Raw genomic sequence first — 22,633 nt, forward strand, 5'->3', positions numbered from 1 at the left:
TCCATTCTTTTTCATATTGTTCATGCTTGAGGAACCGTGCACAGAAGATTCTTTTTACTTAATAGGGAGAGATATTTCTTTCTTTCTTTTCAATATATCTGAGACCTGTTTTTCCTTCTTAACCATAGCTTGCAGACCAGATATTTCGTGAATACCCACATTTTGTAGCCTGAGGAAATGGTAGGGTTGAGGGAAGTTCAGCTTTTTAAAGTATACCCAGGTGCCTCTCTGTTGTGAGATTTATTTTAATGAATTGTAGAAAGATCATTAGTGGAGGAGTCATAGGTATACCTAGTTTGGAGACGTATCATTTGTCTAATGGGCTTCGGAGGTTTTCCCAAGTGAGCTTATAGGCTTGAAGCTATTAGTCTGTGAAATAGAGTCAGCTTTACTATTCATATTTTCCTACTTCATCTTTTCTCTCCAGAATCCTTCTTTACTACTCTTCAGCCAAAAGAGGGAAAAGATAAGAATATACCATCCATGTACATACAAATCTGCTTATCTCCAGATTTGGAGGCTATAATGAGAATTCTCAGAATGTTGTTATTTCATCAGTAAATCTTGTAGGAGGGTGGCGGGGTGGGGACGATCAGGAAGTCGAGAACTCTTTTATCTCTCTGAGCCTGGCCAGACTCTTCTTAACAGTTGTTGAGGTTTGTTGTTTTTTTCTTTGTTTGTTTTAATAACTTATTTTTAAAGTTATTTTTAAGTTAATGTCATTGGGGTATGTCCTTTTCTTTTTCAGACAGTATTAATTTCTATTTGTTTGCTTGTTGTTTGTACTTACAATGTCTTGCACATTTCATTAAGTACTGGAGTGAGAAAAGTCTGTAATACATATCCAATCCACTATTTGTCAATCAGCTTTTACGGTAACATTAAGCATAAGACTTAGTATTGCCATTTAACAGCTGAGAAATCAGAGAACCAGAGTGGTTAAGTACCTTGTCCAACATTGTGGAGCTAGTAACTGAGTAGGCTGGAATTAAAACCCCTATCTGTCTACACTTCTCGGCCAGTAATGGAATATACTGAATTACAGTTTAATATAACGTTAATAAAATAATTTATTTTACCTGGGTACAAATATTTTATAAGACTAATGGGAAGGAAGCAGATCTGAGTGGATAGTGAAAACAATAGAGGGACTCGGGAGCCTTAAGCTTAATTTCTTGCTTTCTCTTAAAATAGATGGTAAATTTGGAAAAGATAATGCAACTTCCTGGGTTTCAGTTTCCTTCTCTGTAATAATAATAAGGATGACAATGATGATGGTGATAACGATTGTCATGATTTGATGACTGCACATTTACTTACTGGGCACAATGTGAATTCTTTATAAGCAGTATATCATTAAATCTCAACACAGCCATCTGATATAGATATTATATCTATTTTACCAACAAGAATATGAAGAATTACTTAAATCCACTGAAGTCATTTGATTCTAGAACACATGATCTTAATCACTAGCTCTATTATCTTTCCGAACCAAGAAGTTCTGACCTTGAATGGTCTACAAAAGATCTTCCAACTTTCTCTGGTGCTGTGGTTGAAATCTGGGAAAACGACCATACCCTCACATGTCACTCAAGCACAATTACTAGAGCTATGGACTGGAGTTCAAATTAAGTCCTAATATAGTCAGGTTTGTGCTTTATGTTGTACATTGCACATAAAAACAAACGCAGAACTTCGCCTTACACGTGAGTACCAAAGTCTTCCTCCACCTCTTGGCTTCCCCTTCCTTTCACAACAATTCAGCCCAAATGCCGTGACATGGAGCTAAGTAAGGTGGGCATCTACGTGAGTGCAGGAGAGGAGAGCCACAGCAGCCCAGAATGAGGTGCTGGAGCCTAAGAAGGTGGGAAAGGCATCCATACTGGGCAGGAGAGAGGGCAGTGGAGGACCAGTGGCGAGTGGCAGATCCCAAGCAAGGTGAGAAGGACGTGCTCATAGTGGGATGGCTTAGTACAGGGTAGCAGAATCTGAGAAGGGGGCGGGGGGTTCCACTGTCAGAGGAGGGTGGTGTTAGAGTCGTGCAGAGGGAGGATGGAGCCTCCATGGGGAAGGGGGTGTTAGGTCTTGGTGATGTGAGAAATTTTGAATTCTGGCTGGGCAGAGTGCCAGAGCCCAAGGGTGGGGACAGAAGGCATCCAAGGAAGGCAAGAAGGAGATCCTGCATGTGCTCAGAATACGAGTGAGGTGGGAAGCAAGTTAACAGCCCAGCAAATGGTGTCAGGGCAGGTGTGGGGATAAAACCAGGACTGGGTGTCAGAACCTGTGCAGGCTGAAGAGGGCAGTGGCAGTAATCAGAGACTAGTTACATGCAGGGGGATTGAACAAATGCATAAATACATTGAAGGTACTAGGAGCCAGGGTTCTCACAGTCTGAACAGGGAGTTACAAACATGGGCAGACGAATACCAATCCCGCTATAGATCACTATAGGTAGACACCCCTCCCCGACACACCACATCCACGGAGATGACCTCGGCAGAGCAAGAGGACCTCAATAACAATGAGTACACTTAGCATCCAGATAATGGTTTTTAAACACCATTCTCTGAAAGAAGGAACCAGGTTTTCTTAGGAAAAAAATGACTACTTTCATGGTTGGTACAGGGAAAATAAAAGATGATTCTGGAACTCTTTATTGTAAGAAAGCAAGGAAAAGTTTAAAGAATGATAAGGACATGCCAAGAGACAAAGAAACCAGTTTGAAAGGGCTCCTGCTGGCCAAATTCGTGACAATTTTGGCATCAAAATGAATAATAATGGATTATAATTAATTTAATGAAGTGAGAAATGATGAGTTCATACTGATAAATAAAGTAGAAAGTACTAACAGAAATATACAAATAAAAACTTCATATATCCGTTGAGGAATGGTGTGCTTGCATTGTTTAAAGTCCTAACCACTAAATACACAAATTTCAAAGGAAAAAAAATGGTTTATAGAGGAGAAGTCTGTCAGGAACTATCCTAATCAAATAATCAGTTAACATCATCAGTAATGGAAGAAATAGAAGTCTTGAGCCACCACCTGACAGGATGTAATATAAAGAATGCAGCATCCCTGAATCTAATCGCAATGACACAGCAGAAACATTGATATACCCAGTGCGGGGGACAGAGGGAAAGACCATGGGATCAGTGCATTCACTACCTGGGAGGAACCTTTTCCACGGTGATAACTTTTTTTTAAAAAGAGCTAATTTTTACTGGGTTTATTACTATTTTTTAAAGTGTTAATAGAGGCTCTTATTACCTATGCCCTTGGAACACAGCTCCTGCCCTTATAGGAAAGGGTTTGTCCCCCACCCATGGGACCTGACTGCTCAGACAAGCTCAGATTGAGTGAAACTTTACTAAATAACTGCCATTTAATCTTCTAAACTGTCAGAGTCAGGAAATCAAGGAAGACTGGGGAATTGTTCCAGATTAAAAGAGACTAAAAAGACATAGCAATTAAATGAAATCTGTGATTCTCAACTGGATCATTTTGCTATAAAGGAATTTATTAGTAAAAATGGTGAAATGGGGCCTGAGCATTAGCTACTGGCACTGAATCAATGTTAATTTTTTTTATATTGTTGGTTTTATTGTGGTTTTGTAAAAGAATGACCTTTGTTTGTAGGAAATACAAACTAAGTTATTTGGGGTGATGGGGGTCAGTTTGCAAAATTACTCTAAATGGTTCAAAAATTTTTTCTTTGTACAATTCTTGCAGGTTCTTTTGTAAGTTCGAGGTTATTTCAAAATGAAATTTTTAAAAATGTATTTTTAAATATATAATATATTTAATATTATTGATATATAATATCAATTAATATCAATATAATTGGATATTTAATTTAGATTTGCATTCAAAGCAGGGTCAAGTTTTTTCATGTGATGTTATTCATTTCTTTTTTCAGGTGATGGTCTTTTGAGCCGGCCTGTTTTTACCCAGGAGCCACAAGATGTCATTTTTCCTCTACATTTATCAAAATCTGAAATCATCCTTAATTGTGCAGCCACTGGTTACCCTTCACCCCGTTATAGGTAAAATTCTACTTCTGGGTACCACACTGTTTTGTCTTCGAGGTGAAAGATACACACAATAAAGTGCCTTAAAAGTGCCCTAATTTGAAGTGCACAACTCAAGGAGTTTTTCCATAAGTATACAGCTGTGTGCCTACCGATCAGATAAAGATATACGCATTTCCTGTACCCCAGACTGTTCTCATGCCATTTTCCAGGCAATAATTACCACCCCACCCCCATCACCACCACCTCCAGGTAACCACTACTATGTTTCTATGTTATTGATTTGATTTGCTTAGGACATTTATTCTTCAGATTGGTACCATGCAGTGCCATATTGTGAATAGAACGGATTGAAAGAGAGAGAGAGGAAAGAGAAAGAGAGAAAGGAAAGAAGGAAGGGAGGGAGGGAGGAACTTTTCTGAAGGAAAGAGAGAAAAAAAGACATAAGGGAAAGGAAAGGAAAAGAAAGAAGAAAAAAAGGAAGATTTGTTTTTCCAATTTGAAAGACTAAAGTGCAAGATAGTTCTGCATTTCCCTTCCCCATAGTTTGAACTAAAGCTGCAGTTGCCCCATATACAATGACTAGGAAAATACTCCCCTAAAAAAGTTAATCAAGATATAAATTTAAATTTATTTTATCAGATAAAAGCCTGTGACTGCACTGGTGGATCACATCACCCAAAAAGTATTGATTTCAGAAAAATATGTTGAAGACAGCTCTCTAGGGCAGAAAGAAAATTTTTATTCTGGGCAAACAGAAAAAAACTGTATTGGTTTATTACAGATTACCCGTGGAATAGTAGGAAAGAAGGGTCAGTAATATCTTTGTTCTTATTTACAAAGTTGCAGTAAAGGCAAAATTTGATCTTTACTGTGGGTGAAATTCACAAATTTAAAAATATATGACTATAATTATACTTACATAATAAATAAGGATATTTTGTTGGTAAAAATTGCATAAGCAGTGTGAATAGAGGAGAAGACAGAATAAATATTAAAGTGACTTATACAGCTTTGGGTCTTAAAAGTATTTTTCAAAAGTCTTAATTTATAGATCCGAAGTTGAATCGACACACACAAAAAAATAACAATTTTGGTTCATTTGGCAAAATACCTTGGTCTTACCTAATTTTTAGGTTGCAATAAAAAATACAGTATTTATATACATAATAACTTTGACCTTAAAATTGTCTAGAGTAATTACATAATGACTTACATGCACAAAGCTAAAGGCAATTCTACCTCATCTTGTGTCTATGTCTTTTCATTACAGTTACTAAAGTTTTCCTGTCTTTAGTTTATCTGAACCAATGGAGCTCATCTGTTAGGGGAAGATAATTCTCTTTATAAATTGGTTCACTCAATTCATAGTTTGTTTGTTTGTTTTCCTTAAATAATAAGCTGTCTAATTTAACATATGATGAAATATAAAAAACAGCTGATTAACACATTTTTTAGGATCACCTAATACTTAAAGTTGTAATTTTATTTTTGAGAACTAATTTGGTTGATTATATAAGTTAGTAGGGTTTGTTAGAGAAGGGAAAAAACATGAATTCCTATAACATTTAAAAAGAAGTTTGCTAGGTATAAAATAGATAGAGAGATAAATAAAATCATGTACTTTTGTAAAAAAAAATCTGTTGACTTTTAACAGAAAGATCTAAAATAGTGGTTCTCCAAACAATTTGCTAATTAGTTTTATCTATGAAGGAATACACAGAATGAAGAAGACTACAAATTCCAATGTTGTTAAATGGCTTTTGTTTCTAAGATACTTGTAATTTAGCTTATTATTTCCAGCCCCATCATCTGGTTTAGCTCATCTCTACTATTATATTATAAAATACTTATAGGAAAGAGGCTTTGGAAAGACAGTGAGAAAATAATTAAGTTTTTAAATGCTTAAATGTCAGACTCAGACCCAATTTCATTGACAATAAAGCAAAGGGCAGATATATTTCAGATAATGTGCATTAGCAACAAAATGTGAAATTTTAGTTGTAACATGACCCTTTCTAACTCAAATTTTATTTAAAAAACTCACTCATTACCATTTTCACCTTAGGTGTGTGGGGGTGTTGTGCCATGCCTAAAGGAAAGTCTTTATGATTCATAGATTCTAATGTTATTTGAGATTGTTTGGGTACAGTGTGAAGCAATAAAAAAGAGCCCTTGACTTACAACTGCGAGTTATCATTTCTAGTCACAGCTCTGTCATCCCATGTGTGACTTTGGAATAATTATTTCACTCTCCTAACATCACCTTTCTTGTCCATAAAATGAGGATGTGCTTGCTTTTAAGACGTGTTTTCTTCCTTTCGGTAAATTCCATATAGTGAATGAAATCTCCTGGGGAAAAATAAGCAATACTAAAAGCAGAACTTTGGAAACATTTTAAAAGCACCTTGTCTAAAGTCACTGTCAGTGAAGTAAACACCATCACAAACAGGAGTTCAGTGAAAGCAAGAAGATCCAGAAAAGTTAAGCAGGTCTGGGCAGAAGCTTTCCCATGAAAAAAATTACCCTTTATTTCTTTGAAAGACGAGGTAAAACATGAGAATATAAAGTCTAGACAAGAAGGTTTGCAAAGGGAAGAAAGTGGGTTCCCCAAGTATGTTGCTTGGGTAAGATTGCTTATACCTATAATGTTTAGGAAAATCAGATAGCAATAAACTAAGTTCCAGGTCAGAATAGATATTTTATTTGGGAACATGAAGTAACACACAAGTAAGTTATTTCTACATAGGATATACTCTATCAGAAAAAGAAATTTGGTTATCATTGAGGATTTCTGACTCAACTCTTCTTGATCTGGTCACCAGAAGAGACTCCTTTCTGTAATTTAGTCTACTCTACCCTGGTCATGAAGACACCCACGAGTCTGGAGGAGCTCTAGGCCTCTGGATAAAAACCAAAATAGTAGTTACTCTGCCCTTTTATCTTTTTTGTTTGTTTTCCCATTTGATCTTCTTAACAGCCCCATGAGATAAAGCAGAATAGATATTATTGTGCAAATTTTACCATCGATGGAAATTACTTCTGGTGAACTCAGATGATTCGTCCAAGAATACACAGCCAGGGAATGTCAAAGCTAGGACCAGGAATCATTCCACAGGGACAACAGTCTGAAATTTAGTGTAAATTATAATCAAACAGAGGCTTAAAATTCAGATTTTGGCATTCTCTTTCAGAGGTATGGAGATGGGCTTGGAGACAGGCACTTTTAACAAGCACTGCATGTAATTCTAAAGCAAGTCTCAGTTTTGAAAAACAACACCCCCCCCCACACACACACACGTACATCATCAAAGGACAGCACACACACATACACAAAAAATAGCCCCAGCCATCATATTCTTGACACAGAGCTTAACAACTTAAGAGTGAAGGATGTTCCCAAACAAAACGTCAAGATTTTAGTTCAAATCCATTATGTTTCCTGGAATTAATATGATATTAATTCAGACACTTAAAATAATTTAAAACATATTTATTAGTTTGTATCATAGGAAAGCACTCCTGAGTACACAATGCTATCAGTAACATGTGTATGACAATCGCTTGAATTCATTAATACTGTTTCTCTATTGATTTAAACATATTCATTAGGACAAAGCACACACCAGAAGTTGAACCCCTGATCTCTATGCACAGTTTAATAATTATTGTACCATAGTGATTAGAATGATTATGGGGATACTGTGAAAAATTCATTTGCTGCAGCTAAGCCAACAACTTTGAATTTGTGTTGAAAAACAATTACTAAGCTTAATTAGGAGCATGTAATGATGACAGCAGTTATTTTGGTGATTGATTCCAAAATTAAAGAGAGCTGGCAACCTAAGTACAGTATATCCTTTGCTTTGAAAATGATAGGTAGGGAAAGTGGAAGTCCAGAGATCATTCCCTGTAAGCAAATTACAAAAGATGGTATTACAGCACTGGCAATATCTTGAGACAGGCATAAAGAAAGAAAAGGTTTCTACTTTTTCTTGACCTAATTTTAAAAACAAGAACCACTGCACAAATTCACAAATACCTCTAAAAAGATGGCAGAATGTCCAGGCAAATGAAATGTACTCATTGACTGCCGTCTTTCAACTTATTTTATTAAAGAAAAGTTGAGGTGTGCAGGAAATGGCTAAATAATTTAAAACTAACAGAGTTGGTTCAAAACTTGTGATTGATTTGATATATGATCCATCACTTCACATCTTTAATAGGGAAGGGGATTATCTAAGTCCATATTGCTTTGCTACTTTGGTAGGTATTTGTCAGACTCTCCCCGGGGGATGTTCCAGGATGCTCCTAAAAAAGCCAATGACATCTGAAACAATCCTGTAAAATATCATTCCTTTCTTACAATTAGCTACCCCCACCAAAATATTTTTAATATGATTTCAGTATGAAAGGGAGAATCATAGCAAAACTGGCATGTACCCTAATAAACAAGTTTTGGAAATTGGCGAGAGGAAGATGCCATTTATTTGTTTTTCTAAATGATTGTGATGGGGTTTAGGACATGCTATCCCCAAATATGGCACATTGACATTTGAAAAAATAGCAGAAGCAGCATGGTCACTTTCACCTTCTCCTGGTCCTTCTTCTCTGCAGCAGGTCATGAGTTCATTCCAGAGGTAGCCTTCTTATACCTGTAGGAAAGAGTATCCTTATCCTCAGAGACAGACACCGGGAAGGATCTGAACAAAAAGGCCTCACTCAATTCCCCATGTTCATTATCATTAGATCAAACCCCTTTTTTCCGATCATACTTTTGCATTACTCTCCACTCTTCATCAAACTAGCCTAAAAACACACGGATTTCCCTGTTTCTTTGAGTCTTTGTTTCCAAAGGCTCTCATGTCATGTAAAACACATTTAAATAAATTTGGGGGCTGACTGGTTAGCTCAGTTGGTTAGAGGATGGTATTATAACACCAAGGTTAAGGCTTCAGATCCCCGTACCTGGTAGCCACACACACACACACACACACACACACACACACACACACACACACACACACACACACACACACACGAAAATTGCATGCCTTTCTCTTATTAATCTGCCTTTTGTTGTAGGGGCCTTAGCCATGAACCTAGCAATGGATGAGAAAAGATATTTTTCTACTCTTACAAACTGCTGGTCATTATTCAATACTTTTAAATGCCTATTTCCCTAAATGGATTATATGACTATACACAACTTGTGCCCTAGGAATGTATCTCATTAAGTATACAATATTCATGCTTCCAAGTGTTGGAGATTTTAATGGAGTTGAGAGGTATGAGATGAAGAAAATGAATCTGGTTGCAGATAATCACTGGGTGTTCACTTGTCTTAAAATGCCTGAATAAAATTTCTAAAACTACTTCTGGTTCTTTGAAAATAAATATAACTCTAAGCCTCTTCAGCTAGTTAATTCATGTACATGTATTCGTGTACATGTATTGTTGACTAATAGCTAAGCCAAGTGACTTTTTCCTTTCTAAAAGAAAAACTTCTCAAACTGGATTTGTTTTGTTAAAGTATAATTTTACTTTGGCATTTCTAAGTACTGTTGAGATATTTTCATTGTGATTAATTTTCTAAGAAACAGACTAACAGAGACAATCATGCTCTACAATAGTCAGGTTATTATTGTTTTGTTACCTACCTCAAATAGGCATTGCAGAATCTTTGCTGGCACTCTTTTTGGTATTTGTAATATACCCCTCTCAGATTTCTATCTCTAAATCATTTTTGACATTCAATTTTGCAGTATCAGTTGTGGTTGTTCAGGTATGGGATATGCTACTTGAAAAGTTGCTAAAGGAATAGGATGGCCAGGATTATTGATTGAATGCCTAATTTTTATTTCTCATATCAAGAGTTCTGTTGTCTCTCTGTATACATTTGGACGAGTGTTTGTAACTTGTAAAGACTGGAAGATCTTTCAAATAACCTAGTTATTGATATCACTGAGCTCATCAAGACAGTTACCACTGGTGAAACTGGTAATGTTACCTTCGCATATAACCATGTTTTGCTTTTTGCTTTGTTTTGGATGCAGGAATTAACATTGCATGTTGTTTAAAACAATAGTGGTCGATTCTACATATCGTAAGAGTAATTTGATTTTTTTTTTCCCTTGAAGGTGGAAGCAAAATGGCACAGATATTGATTTTACCCTGAGTTATCACTACAGGTTGGATGGAGGCAGTTTGGTGATCAGTAGCTCCCACACAGATCAAGATATTGGCACTTACCAGTGCCTGGCCACCAATCTTCTGGGGACGATTCTGAGCCAGAAGGCCATACTCCAGTTTGCATGTGAGTTTCAGGAAAAAAACATCTATACTGCATGTGTCTGAAAATATAGTATTCTTATAATATGCATATTGGAAAAAATTCAGCTTTGCTAATAATCTGCTCTTTGAGAGTGCATATGATTTTATGGAGGTAAAAAGTTTTTGACAATGTGCATTTTGTGAATCTGGACTCCTGGCAATAATAGAAACCTACTTCAAAAAATATGCATATCAGTGTTACTATATTTTATGAGTTATTATTAGAAACATCTCTAAAAGTTTCAGATATAAATATTAAGATAAATATATATTATAAAGTACTATTTTTCTTTTTTTTTTTTTCTTTTGCATTGGATATTAGTGTGCAAAGAACGAGAAGAAAAAACTGAGGGCAGAGATGTCATTTGGGGGAGGCAGGTGTTCTCCCAGAAAAAGTGATCATGCACCACAGTTTGATGTAGGTGGAAATTAAGTGGTTGCCAAAGGCAGGCTTTATATTAACTGTAACAATGTCCAGCCGCATCACATAAATGTCATCCAAGTAATTACCTTGGTGACATTTGGGGATATTAGCAGATGAACAATAGACATACTGCCTCTTACATCCTTTATGTATAGTGTTTCCAAGGACTGAAATGTTTCATATTAGATTTAGCAAAAGCCTTGTTTGAGAGTAATTATATCTGTTGATGTGGATAAAATAGAAGAAGGCTTGCATTTTTCCCTTTACACCTCCTCCCCATGCTGCAGAGGATATATCAGGGAGCCAAACAGTGAGCTGCTGCTCCTTCGGGGCTCATGAAATGTCTATGCTATCCGTTACTTTGAAAAAGTAATTGTTCTGAAATTTTAGTAATAAATATATGCCAAAACACCACCTTGTAGAATTACTTCAGTCATCAGCAGATATGTGAATTAATAAATGAGTCTGTTTCTCATTGCAAGTCTTGTGCTCCAAAGGTTATTTCACATCAGAGATTTCTTGGTCTATACACAGTTCCCCTTAGGTTGACCATTTTGGGGATGGCCTTGTTTTGGATTTTATATATATATATACATACACACACAAGTATATATACATGTATACACACACACACATCTATACACATACATACACACACTGCTATTTATATCTGAGTGTATTTGTATCTGTGGGAATAAACAGAGAATGGAAGTTTACAGATCTAAATGGAATATGGATGAAGGCTGGTGGCTACTTTGAGACTTAGGGTATAGATCACTACAATACTTGATTTCTGCATTTCAGTTAAGATCATCACTTGGAAAAATAATAGGGAGCAAAATAATACAGAAACTTATGTTATAGAAATAAATGATTGTTCCAGAGACTTTGAATGGTTCTGCCACAACAATTATTTATTTCTCCTTTGATAGGAGATGACCCTAGAAGATAGACATGATTTGAATCAGACTCCAAAATAATAAATTTGATTTTCAGGTAAAGGAAACTTCATACAGCATATTTATTTGCTATACCCTTGAGTTCTGTAGAGTTATGGAGTCTACCCATTCTTGCAAACAAGTGAATACTTAACACCTAAAATTAATACAATGCACTGTGCTTTATGTAATCATGTATTTCTCTTTTTTTATTTCTAAGTTTATTTATTTATTAGTATATATATTTTTTTACAATCTATAATGTTGTGGAGCAGTTGGGGGGAGGGGGAGAGGGAAAAGGGGAAAGAAATAAATTGGGAGAAGGAGGAAGGAGGAAGGGAACAGTTGAGGACTGTGGCACCCCCCTCCCCATTGCTGCATGGGAGACCAGGGGGCTTCCAGCAGTGGCCCGGTCATTGCTGAGCTGGGTGCAGATGTCAGGGGGGTGTGGCTGAAGCTCTCACCCCACACTGCACCAGCTTGGGAGCCCGGGGCACTTCCTGTGGCGCCTTGGTGGTCATCGCTGGCAGGTTGCAGGTATCAGTGGGGCATGGCTGAGGCCCACAACTCTCCCCCCTCCCTGGCTTAGTAGCCCAGGGGACTTCCAGTCCTTCTAGGTTTTATAGGTGTTCTTTAGTGATATGAGACCTTTACTAATTAATACCAAACTTTGTCTCTGGTCTGTGGGTACTTTGTTTTTTCTTTCAGTTCTGTGTTGGATTATTTGCTGTTCCTACCACTTAAACTCTGCACAGGAACTAATTTGTCATCCTTTCCTTACTTCTTAAATGGGGGAACTTTCTGTGGGGACCAGCACTTGAGCTGTGTGGTTGAGCTAAATTGCTGCTTTGCTGCTGATTCTGTGGGGAAGGCTTTTTGTGCAGCTCAGAGTTTAATGGTTGACTTTATAGGCACACCTGGGTCTCGTGAGATCTGGCACACCTGGGTTGTATAGAAACTCTGGTCTAGGCCTGAGTCTTTTCAGCGAACTGCACCCCTGCAGTTCTATATTCCTGACCAGTCTGCACTGAGTGGGCCTGCACTGACTGGGGGGCAGATCAGCTGTCCTTGCTGTGCCCCAGTGTTCTCCCAGTGGGCCCATCTCCCCACTGCCTGTGCTCCAAACACTTCCCATGGGACCGACCATGTGCTGGTCCCTCGTGATGACTCACCGGCCTCTGAGTGACTCCTTTTTTCAGTTGTTCTGGCTCCTCGTTCCTATGTGAGTCCATGGGAACCCTATAAGTGGTCTTGCTGGCCTGGGGGCCACCAAGGCCCTCTTCTTCTCTGCGGGCTCCAAGCAACTTCATCCGAAGGGCACAGCCATGGCTTTTGCCAGCTCCTGCTCCATTTGCTCACCAGGGCCAGCCCTGAAGTGGCTGGGGCTCGAAATGGTTGGAGCGGTCCTTTCTTTCTCTCATTGTGGCTTCTCTCACCTTCATGCACTCCGTAGGTCTGTCCTCCTCTTCCCCTGAGCTCTAGCGGTCCCAGCTTTGCTGTTATTACTTTTTAATAGTTGTAAATTGGTTGATTGTGGGAGAGAGTGACACTGGGCACCATCTATTTATTTCATATATTTATAATCTATTTATAATCATATATTTCTTTCTCTTCTTTGTTCCCCACTTTTTAACAAAAATATTTTTTTAATTTCCTACATTATTATATCTCACCTTTTCAATACTTTAAAAATACCTGCAATTAGAAGTTTTTCTAGTTAAAACATGTTTTGTCTTTGCCAAAAAAAGAGGAAAGGTTAAAATAAGAAGAAATTCTATGCTTTCATTTGGGTGAATGGGAGAAATCAATTCTTCTGCTCTTGCTGACTTTCCTGTCTCTTCATCAAATTTTCCTTTTGTGGGCTGAAGGTATATGACTGTTGATCCTTAAAAGCATTTTTATTACTATTCATGCAGAAAGTAAAATGGCCTATATCTATTAACTAATCTTCTGCAAAGTTAAAAGACCTTAGGCTGTAAGTCTGACATTTGAAAAAACAAAAACAAGAACCACAATATTCTGTCTCTTCTGTCCAGTACCAATAACCAATAGTGATGCCATGTCTGAAATGTTTCTTATTACAGACAGGGAGAGATTTGTTAGAATGTAAAAACAGAAAAAATAAAGAGTCTGAATGCAAGTCTCCAACCAAACAGAAATTTCCCAAAGTGCATGACCTTTATGTTCATCTTAATTTGAATTTCTCACTATCTCTTCTGCAAATTCTCAACAACATCTGTTTTGCTAGAAAAGGCCTTTGGTAGGATAACAATGGCGGTTAAATGCTGAGATTTTCTGTACAGATAGATCTGAGTTCAAATGTCTAGCAGCATGAAATTAGTCCACCTCTTAATAAAATTGAGCCTCTTTAAGAAATCTATAGAATGAGAATCACAGTACGCACCACATTGGACAATGACATAGATTAACTGAGATAATACATGTGGAGTCCCTGGTCCTTTATGAGCAGTAAGGAAATAACAGCTCCAATTCTTTTTCTTATTTTTATTACCTCCTCAATTTGGTCAAATATCTACATATTTCAAACTGGAACAGTTTTTCATAGAAAACTCTACTAGTTTTCATTTTGAGACTTTCTCCAGACCAGTTTCTTGTTCTCCTATTGTCAAGTCTGTTAGGTGCTTGGCATACATTATCTCTCTTAAACTGGCCAACAACCACAGGAGGCAGATGTTATTGTTCCCATTTTACAGGTCAGAAGCCTGAGGCTCACTGACATTGGGGCTGTCTTAAGGTACATTGTTAGATAATAACTTGGAATGTGAGTATGTTTTTTTTTAAAAAAAAAAAAAAAAACAGTTTAGACTCTAAAACTCATGCCCTTCATGTTGCAGTATTGAGTCCTTCTCACTTACCTCTCACACAAATCATGTGAGCCTGTTTTATTTATTTAATTTGCTATTGGCATGCTAATTGTCTAAATAATAAACCATATCTGCAGGACAGTGAGGTTCACAGTAAGCCCTGTCCACATCCTCTCTAATGAGTGGTGTTGCCATCCCCAGCTGCTAATGTCCACAGCTGCTGTGTTTCTGCATTTCATACCCTTGATCTCCCCCATGGGATCAGGCTGAAACTAGACAACAGCTGACACACCTCCTGCTTAGCTCCTTCTCTTGCTCTGTCCTCCTCTCCCTGCCTTTCTCCTGAGAGCTCTCCCTCAATAAATCATATTCACTTGAATCCCTACCTCAGGCTCTGCTTCTAAGAAACTCAAAGTAAGATAGACACTAAACATTTAATTTGAGATATTTGGTCTAATTGGAAGAAAAATTGGGTCCAGAAGCCCACTCATACTAACTTTGATAGATAAGAACAAAGTTATACATCAAAATAAAAATGGGTCAACTCCTCTGCTTCCTACCTGCTGGCAGACCATTGTATAATGTTACTTTGGCCTTCAGAACAGGTGGACTTATGAACAGCCTTTTGGAAACTACCTGTCTCTGAGAGAGACTCTCCAGACAATTGACGGCTTTTGTTTGCAGCTCTTATCCTGGTGTTCCGCAATGCAAAACACACCCTGAGTTTATTTTAAACACAGCCTGTAACGGTCTGCCTCATCATGAATCATCTCACCATGAAACTATCCTGAAATGTGGCCCACGTGTGGAAAACTACCTATTAGGAAATATACTCCTTAATCAAATCCGTCTTGAACCAGCTATGTAACCTAGACAAGTCATTCACTTCTCTGGACTTATTGAAGGTATATTTCGAATTATTTGATTACAAAAGTCACTTCAGTTCTTTAGCATGTGATTCCGTCCTTCGAAATACTCAGGCAGATTCTAATTTAAACTGCCTCTTCTTCCCCCGCTCAAACTCAACCATAAAACAAATTCAGCAGGTGTCTAAGTCACCAAAGACTCCTATTATTACCCTGGCATTCTTGAGTGATAAAACCAGTTTGACTTTTTAAATCACTTGTAGCTGCTTTGATTTCTTTTTATTTCTCAAGGATTTTGGTGGTAAAGGTTGAATGTAGACTTCTTCCTTTCATATGCATGTTAATGAATTACTCTGTACTTGTGTAAGAGAACATTGCATCTGTCATTGCTGTTTAAAATGTCATCCTTGAGAAAATGAGGTAGGTGTTTTGAAAGAAATCTATGATTTAACTAAGCTAATTTCTTTCTTTCTTTTTTTTTTTTTTTGGAAGCTCTTATCATATAGAACTCCACCAATGAAAAAGTAAACATTTAGGATAAAAGTGAGTCATGAACACAACTTTTTCATCCTGCCCTATTTAATGTTTAATCACAGATACCATTTTAAATTAGTTTGTTCTCTTACTGCGGAAAGAAAGGCAGCAGACCGGTGCCTACTAGTTGACCATTCATTTATTCATCCACCAGGCAATCTGCAAACACCTAATTTATATGCATTGAGCACCATGCTAGGTCCTAAAGATTAAGTGGTAGATAAGAAAAAGCCACTTCCTGTCTTCAAAGAGCAGATAAGCGAAATCTTAAATACGATTTTAAAAAACAAGAAGAAAAAAGAAATTTCTAACACTTACATAGTACATGTTATGTAGCGGGCATTTTTCCAAACTCTTTATATAAATGTGAGGAGGTAGGCAGAAGACTAGGCATGCTGACCGAAGGCAGAAGACTGGGTTTCAGAAATGACTGGTGCTCTGGCTAGAGGCTGAAAAATGATGTAGAGCCACTACGTATCCAAACTTAATCTGAAAACAATGGAATAATTGAGTGATATTATAAGATGCCAAGGAAACAGGCAAAAATCCATCATAGTACAATGCTTTTAGGCAAAGGCATCAGAGGCAAATTGCCTGTGTTTGCAGAATATGCCGCACTCAACATGGCATTATGCATAAGTGTGAATTCATGTGCAAAGTGAGGGTGTCAATATTACCCATTCCATATGGGGTTGATATGAGGACCAAATACTGAGCACATGTAGAGCAGAGGGCCAGGGTAACTGACAGATGGCATGAGCTGAAGATGGAAATTAGGCAGGGGCCTGGCCATGTACCTGTTAATGGGCCAAGTTTGGTATTTCAGTAATTACCATAAGAGCAATGGAAATACTTTGAATAATGTTAAGGAAGTTGAAATTTATAAAATGTACTTTAAAATATTGTGTACTTTTATCTTAATATTTATTGGATACATTTATGATATTATTAATATTATTAAAACAACAGTACACATAGTTAGGGGTGTTCCAAACCTCAGCTTTTATAAGAACTTATAAGATGGGGTTAAAGAATTCTTGCACTGTATCACAAGATTGATTTAAATGGTTCAAGGGCTGTAAACACATAGGCATTTACAGTCATTGCAATGTATTTTCCAGAGGAATGCAAAGGGTTTTATACCCATCACGCTGTTTACCTTTATTCTCTACCTGTAAGCTATTCTAAACCATGTTTTGCAGATGGAGAAATTCAAGACAGGACAACTAACTTACTTGCCCATGGTCACCCAACCTATGGCAGACTGGGAATTTCTCATATCTTCATCTCAAAATAAATTTTTAAATATATACTTATTTTGTAGATAGAGGAAGTAAAACAGAATCCGCATTAATCAGAAATGATAGTCACAGCACAACAAAAAAGATAAAAGTAATAATATAAAAGTCTTTGACTCCTTAAAGAAGGATTTCTAAGATATTTGTCTATTTGAAGGTGATTTGTATGTTTATTGCTATCTCTTAGGCAGAGCTGTTATAAACAGAAACAAAACAAAACAAACAAACAAAAAAAACCCTTCACATTTAGAAATAAATCTGAAAAGCTTTGTGGCACTGACCAGTTCCAAATATCTTTAAAATTCCTTTATAAACATAAAAACAGTTATACATGATCCTGATGATATAGTGACAAAACACATTTACATCGGAAAAAGAAAATAAGACCAAGGCAAAGAAGTTTTAAAAATAACACTTAAAAATTCATTCGTAAATTGTAAAGTTTTTGATAATTGTGAAGTGCTTATTAAGTGGGTAATGCATATCTAATTATAAATGAAAATGCTAAATGGTTTTTAACCTTTTTTTGTATATCAGAAAAGAACTAGCTAAACAAAATGCATAAAAATATTTTTTCTTTACTTTCTTAAATAAAAAAAGTTGGTAAATTAGTACTGGTTTTTCATTATCATTTTGAAGTTGCACTAAACAATCTTGCAATGGATTTAATATTCTAAATGTGTCAATGAAATATTAGCATAACTGCCAGCTGGTATCATATCAAGGAAAAAATACTTTCTTTGCTTTAAAAAATAATTCAGATCTTAAACAAATAGACTGTGAGCCGTTACATGGTTAAATTACAGCAAGCCACTATTATATTTATTTTTAAAATCAACAGGGAAGTAGATTATCCAATGCTGCAGCTTCATTTTTCCCCGCATCATCTCTGCTGGAAATCTATTTATGTATCTTATCAGAAATAACACTTTTTCAAAATTCAGGCCTTCTCCCACTGCCCACCTCTACTTATATTCAGCAGGAGCTAGTCTTTTTGGTCCATTTGAATAAAATTGCACATTCAAGCTGCACAGGCTGAGTTGGGGGAGTAGAGGAAAATAATAGAAAGTGAGCAATTCATCCTATCAAAACCGAGAATTTCTGATTTGTAAAACTGAGACAGAAACACAAGTCTAAATGCTTATTTATTACTCTTATGCTATTTGACAAATGATTTTAAGGAAGTTATAAACATAGCCCATAAAGATTTTGCTTTTGAGATTTATAAAGTTGGTTCAAATTACAGCAAAATTCTTATTTATACTAAAGTATCAGATAAAAATTTTCTGGCATTTATTTTGAATGTAAGATATGTCCAATATTATCTAAAAGTAAATCAGAATCAAGTGTTTAAAAGCAAATACAAATAATAAAGAATTTTGGTGGAAACCCCTAGAAATGTTCATTATGTTTTATGTTCTGTCTTTTTTCTTTTTCTTTTTTTTTTTTTTTTTTTTTTTTTGGTGGCTGTCTGGTACAGGGATTGAACCCTGGACCTACCTGGGTGTTATCAACACCATGCTCTAACCCACTGAGCTAACCAGCCAGTCACTATTATGTTTTAAGGTATGCATATATATCCTCCTTTTTAAAAAACAAATAATGCATACAGAAAAGTACAAAAAACATAAATAGCTCAACAAAGCACTTCTAAGTCAGGTCCAGAAATAGAATGTTGCCAGCACCCCACTCGCATTGTGTCCTGCTTCAATTACTACTTCCTTGTTCCTCCTCAAGGATGAGCCATATCTTAACTTGTAAATTCATACTTAAGTATTGTGGTTTTTAAATGTTTATATGAATGAAAACATATAATATATATTGCTTCAAGGCTAGCTTTTTTGCCAACTATATTTGTCAGGTTTATCCACGCTGTTGCAGGTAGCTGAAGTTCACGCCTTCTCATTGCTATATAATATTGTATTGTCTGAATATGCTACACTTTATGTATAACTTCTGCTGTTAGTGAAATTTTGGGTTATTTCTAAGGACAGAGATGTGTGAATCTTCTATGATTCTCATACCTGTCATTTGCTACATTTGTACATACATTTTGGGTCTCTGCTGTGTATACCACAGAGCAGAATTACTCTGCAGGTGGATATGCCTATGCATATTTAAAAGATAATACCAGACTGTTGTCCATAGTGATTTTATTAATTTATACTCCTCCCGGGAAGGTTTTGCCCTATATTTCTGACAACATTTGGTATTGTCAGTCTTTTTAAAGTTTTACCATTTTGGGAGGACATTAAAGAGTATTTCATTTTGGTTTAACTTATGTTTTCTGATACCTAATAAAATTGAACACCATTTATATATGTATTGGCTATTTGAAAATCCCTCCACCTCCCCTTTTAGGAACAGTTTAAGTCTGTTTTCCATTTTTGTATTGAGTTGTCTCTTTTTCTTAGTGATTGATTCTAGATGTTAGTACTCTGTTGCTTTTATGCATAAGAAATCACTTCTCCTACTGTGTGGCTTTCCTTTTTATTCAGTTAATCATGTCTTTTGCTAGACAGAAATTTTTTAATTTAATATAGTTTGATTTATTTATCTTTTATGAGATGATGCTTTTTGTGAAAAGTTTAAGAATATTTTTCTACCCGGAGATCGTGAAGATACTCTCCTATATTATCATCTATAATGTATTGTTTTGTCCTTCATATTTAAAATCACAATGCACCTGAAGTTTGTTTGTTTGTTTGTTTGTTTATGTGTATGGTGTAAACTTGGTTCAATGTACTTTTTTTTAATAGTGATCCAACTGAGCCAGTACATATGTTAAAAATGCAGTCCCTTCTTGCTGATCTACAGTGCCATCTCTGAAGAAAATCCAGGGTGCATACCTGCTTGAGGCTGTTTTTGAGCACTCAGATCTCCCTTCTTTTGTTATATTTGCCTATGCTTGTGCAAATGCCATACTCTGTTCATTATGACAGTCTTACAATAAGTCTTGATGTCTGGTAGCTATTGAAATAAATGATATGCATAAGGAAAAAATGAGGCTCAGATTGTAAGCTAAAACCAAGGAGAATCAAGTCCTAAAAGAATAAATGGAGAATAAAAATTCATGCCAAAAGATCCTATCCAGTTACTGAAGCTGAGCTAGCTAGTGGCCAAGGCAAAGAGAGATTTATGCCTTTCTTGGGAAAAAGCATATCAATTGTTCCTGTGAGCATAATTGCTCTGACTCTAAAACCTGAGAGAAATGTCTCCTGTGAATCCTTATCAAGAGCAAAGTGAGTGATCCAGGGGAAGACAGTTTTCTCACAAGCATGCTTTGATACTTCCATTGGATTTTTTATGGTGGCTTTTTATATCTCAAAAATAATAGCTAGCATTTACTAGGTATTTATTTAAGCCTTTTACATACTATTTCTTAGGAGACTTCCCGATCTATGTGCCCTGTTTACTACTAGTGTTGCCGATGTCACTATCTGTTTGAGAATCTCACTGATCTCTGGCTATTGCTGTTACAGCAGCATCAATAGGTCCTTAAAAATACAGGCAATATAAATGAGATGCTAAATTCATCAAATTGCAAGTGAATCTAATGTTTGCTTCGTCCATATATCGTGTGCCTTTCTTGGTAGAAGTTTCACAAATCTGTACTTGACTCCAGAGCTTCTGCTTACCTATTTCAGAAAACTAGGTTAGAATATTTCCGTTGGTGTTAGTATATTCATGTTACTTCCTTCTCCATTTTTGTAGCAGTGAGGGAATAATGGGGATTTATAGAAATAAAGCACATAAACAGTTCAAGTTTCGTGATGTTGAATACATCCTCTATGAGGTATGCTTTGCATATATCTTCCTCAAAGTAAGTACCAACCTTCACAACAGTTCTTTCTAATTAAGCAGGGTATTCTAGTTTAATCCTCAAAACTATCATGTAAAATAGAAGCTACTATTATAATCCCAATTTTGTAGATTAGGAAAGTTAAGTTCAGAGAAGTGAAGTAATGTGCCCATGGATATTAGAAAATAGTGAAGCTGGGATTTGATGCCAGACAGTTTCATGTTTTAACCATGTCCCTAATTATTCAACTAGTGCTTGTCCAATTTTAATTTGCATGTGCATCACTTGGAGATCTTATGCAAATTCTAAATCAGTGGTCTGCACTGGGGCCCAGTACTCTAAGTTTCTAGCAAGTTCACGGGTGACACGGATGTTCCTGGCCTCCATACCAGGTTTTGAATTGCAAACACAGTCTCAAAATAAGCCTTAGGCTAGTGCCTGAGGACAACCCAATAGCAGCATTTCCACAGGGGCCAACACAAGATGACGCAAGGAGGCAGCTCTGTTATGGGCTACACAAATCCAGGGGAAAAGCAAATGCTAATCCACATTTCCAAACTCTAATATGTCTATTCAACATATTCATTTGTACATTCAAACAACACGTATTTATTGAGTACCTACTATGTGCCAAACACAAGTGTAAGCAGTGAGCAAAATAAAGTCTATCTTCTGTATTTGTGCATCTGCCAGAATATAACTGCAGACTCTCTTTAAAAAAAGAAAAACAAAAAATAAATAAATAAATAAATAAATAAAACAAGCAAGTATATTAATGCCATTGGAATAAAGAACAAGGAAACAATGTGCTTAAACATTAACCAAAGCAGTAGGTTTTCAAATTGTAATCCCTTGCCAAAAAATACTATCCTCCTAGGCAATGTTTCTACTCCTGACAGAAAATGCAAATGAGGAAGAATCTACATCTACAGACGTGATTTAACAAGTCAATTGCAGGGTGTTTTTCCCCATTTTTGAGAACTTTGCGTTTGAGAGATCTACTTTCACATACATATTAATGAGTTGTTTTGCATAAATCGATTCTATTTTTATGAATGGAGACTGTATAACCCTGCTTTAATTCTTCCAGAAATCCCATTCAAACGAACTACTAGAGTTCTTCTCACTAGGGTCTATCCCTCGAGCACAAAAGATTTATTTTATTTATTTCATCAGTTTTAAGCAAAAGTAATCAAATATAAACAACTGTGCGAAAGGGCCATGGCCTCTGCCAGCCACCTGTCATCCTTCTGGAAGACTCTCTGTTCTTTTGTGCTGTTCACAGTACTCATTTGGAAGGTAATCCTAGAGTTTTCATTTAAAAAGGCATAAAATATGACTGAAATAAATTTTAAACTTTATGACATTCCTTTTTGACAAGGCCAGCTGACCGAGGGCCTTAAATATTGTTATTAATATAAACAAAAGCTAAAATGTATCCAGTAAACCAAACACTGGGCAAAGCTGTTGCTGGGCTTACTTAAATACTCACAGGAAGAGAGTGGTAGAGCCAGAACTTCAAACCTGAGTCTGACTGACAGCAGAAGTCAGGCTTTGAACACCACCTCAGCCTTTCAA

At 36.4% G+C, this 22,633-nt stretch overlaps 1 protein-coding gene across 1 annotated transcript in view; it reads left to right on the top strand.

The window, feature by feature from the left end:
* The first annotated feature begins 1,844 nt into the window (after positions 1–1,844).
* CNTN6 (contactin 6) overlaps positions 1,845–22,633 on the top strand; it is a 161,481-nt gene continuing 140,692 nt past the window's right edge. Inside the window, exons 1-3 of the mRNA XM_063113413.1 lie at positions 1,845–1,941; positions 3,924–4,050; positions 10,176–10,351. Coding sequence (XP_062969483.1) covers positions 1,845–1,941; positions 3,924–4,050; positions 10,176–10,351 — 400 coding nt within the window. The remainder of the gene's footprint in view (positions 1,942–3,923; positions 4,051–10,175; positions 10,352–22,633) is intronic.

The sequence above is a fragment of the Cynocephalus volans genome, chromosome 11, assembly GCF_027409185.1.
Source record: "Cynocephalus volans isolate mCynVol1 chromosome 11, mCynVol1.pri, whole genome shotgun sequence".
In the NCBI taxonomy this organism is placed as follows: domain Eukaryota; kingdom Metazoa; phylum Chordata; class Mammalia; order Dermoptera; family Cynocephalidae; genus Cynocephalus; species Cynocephalus volans.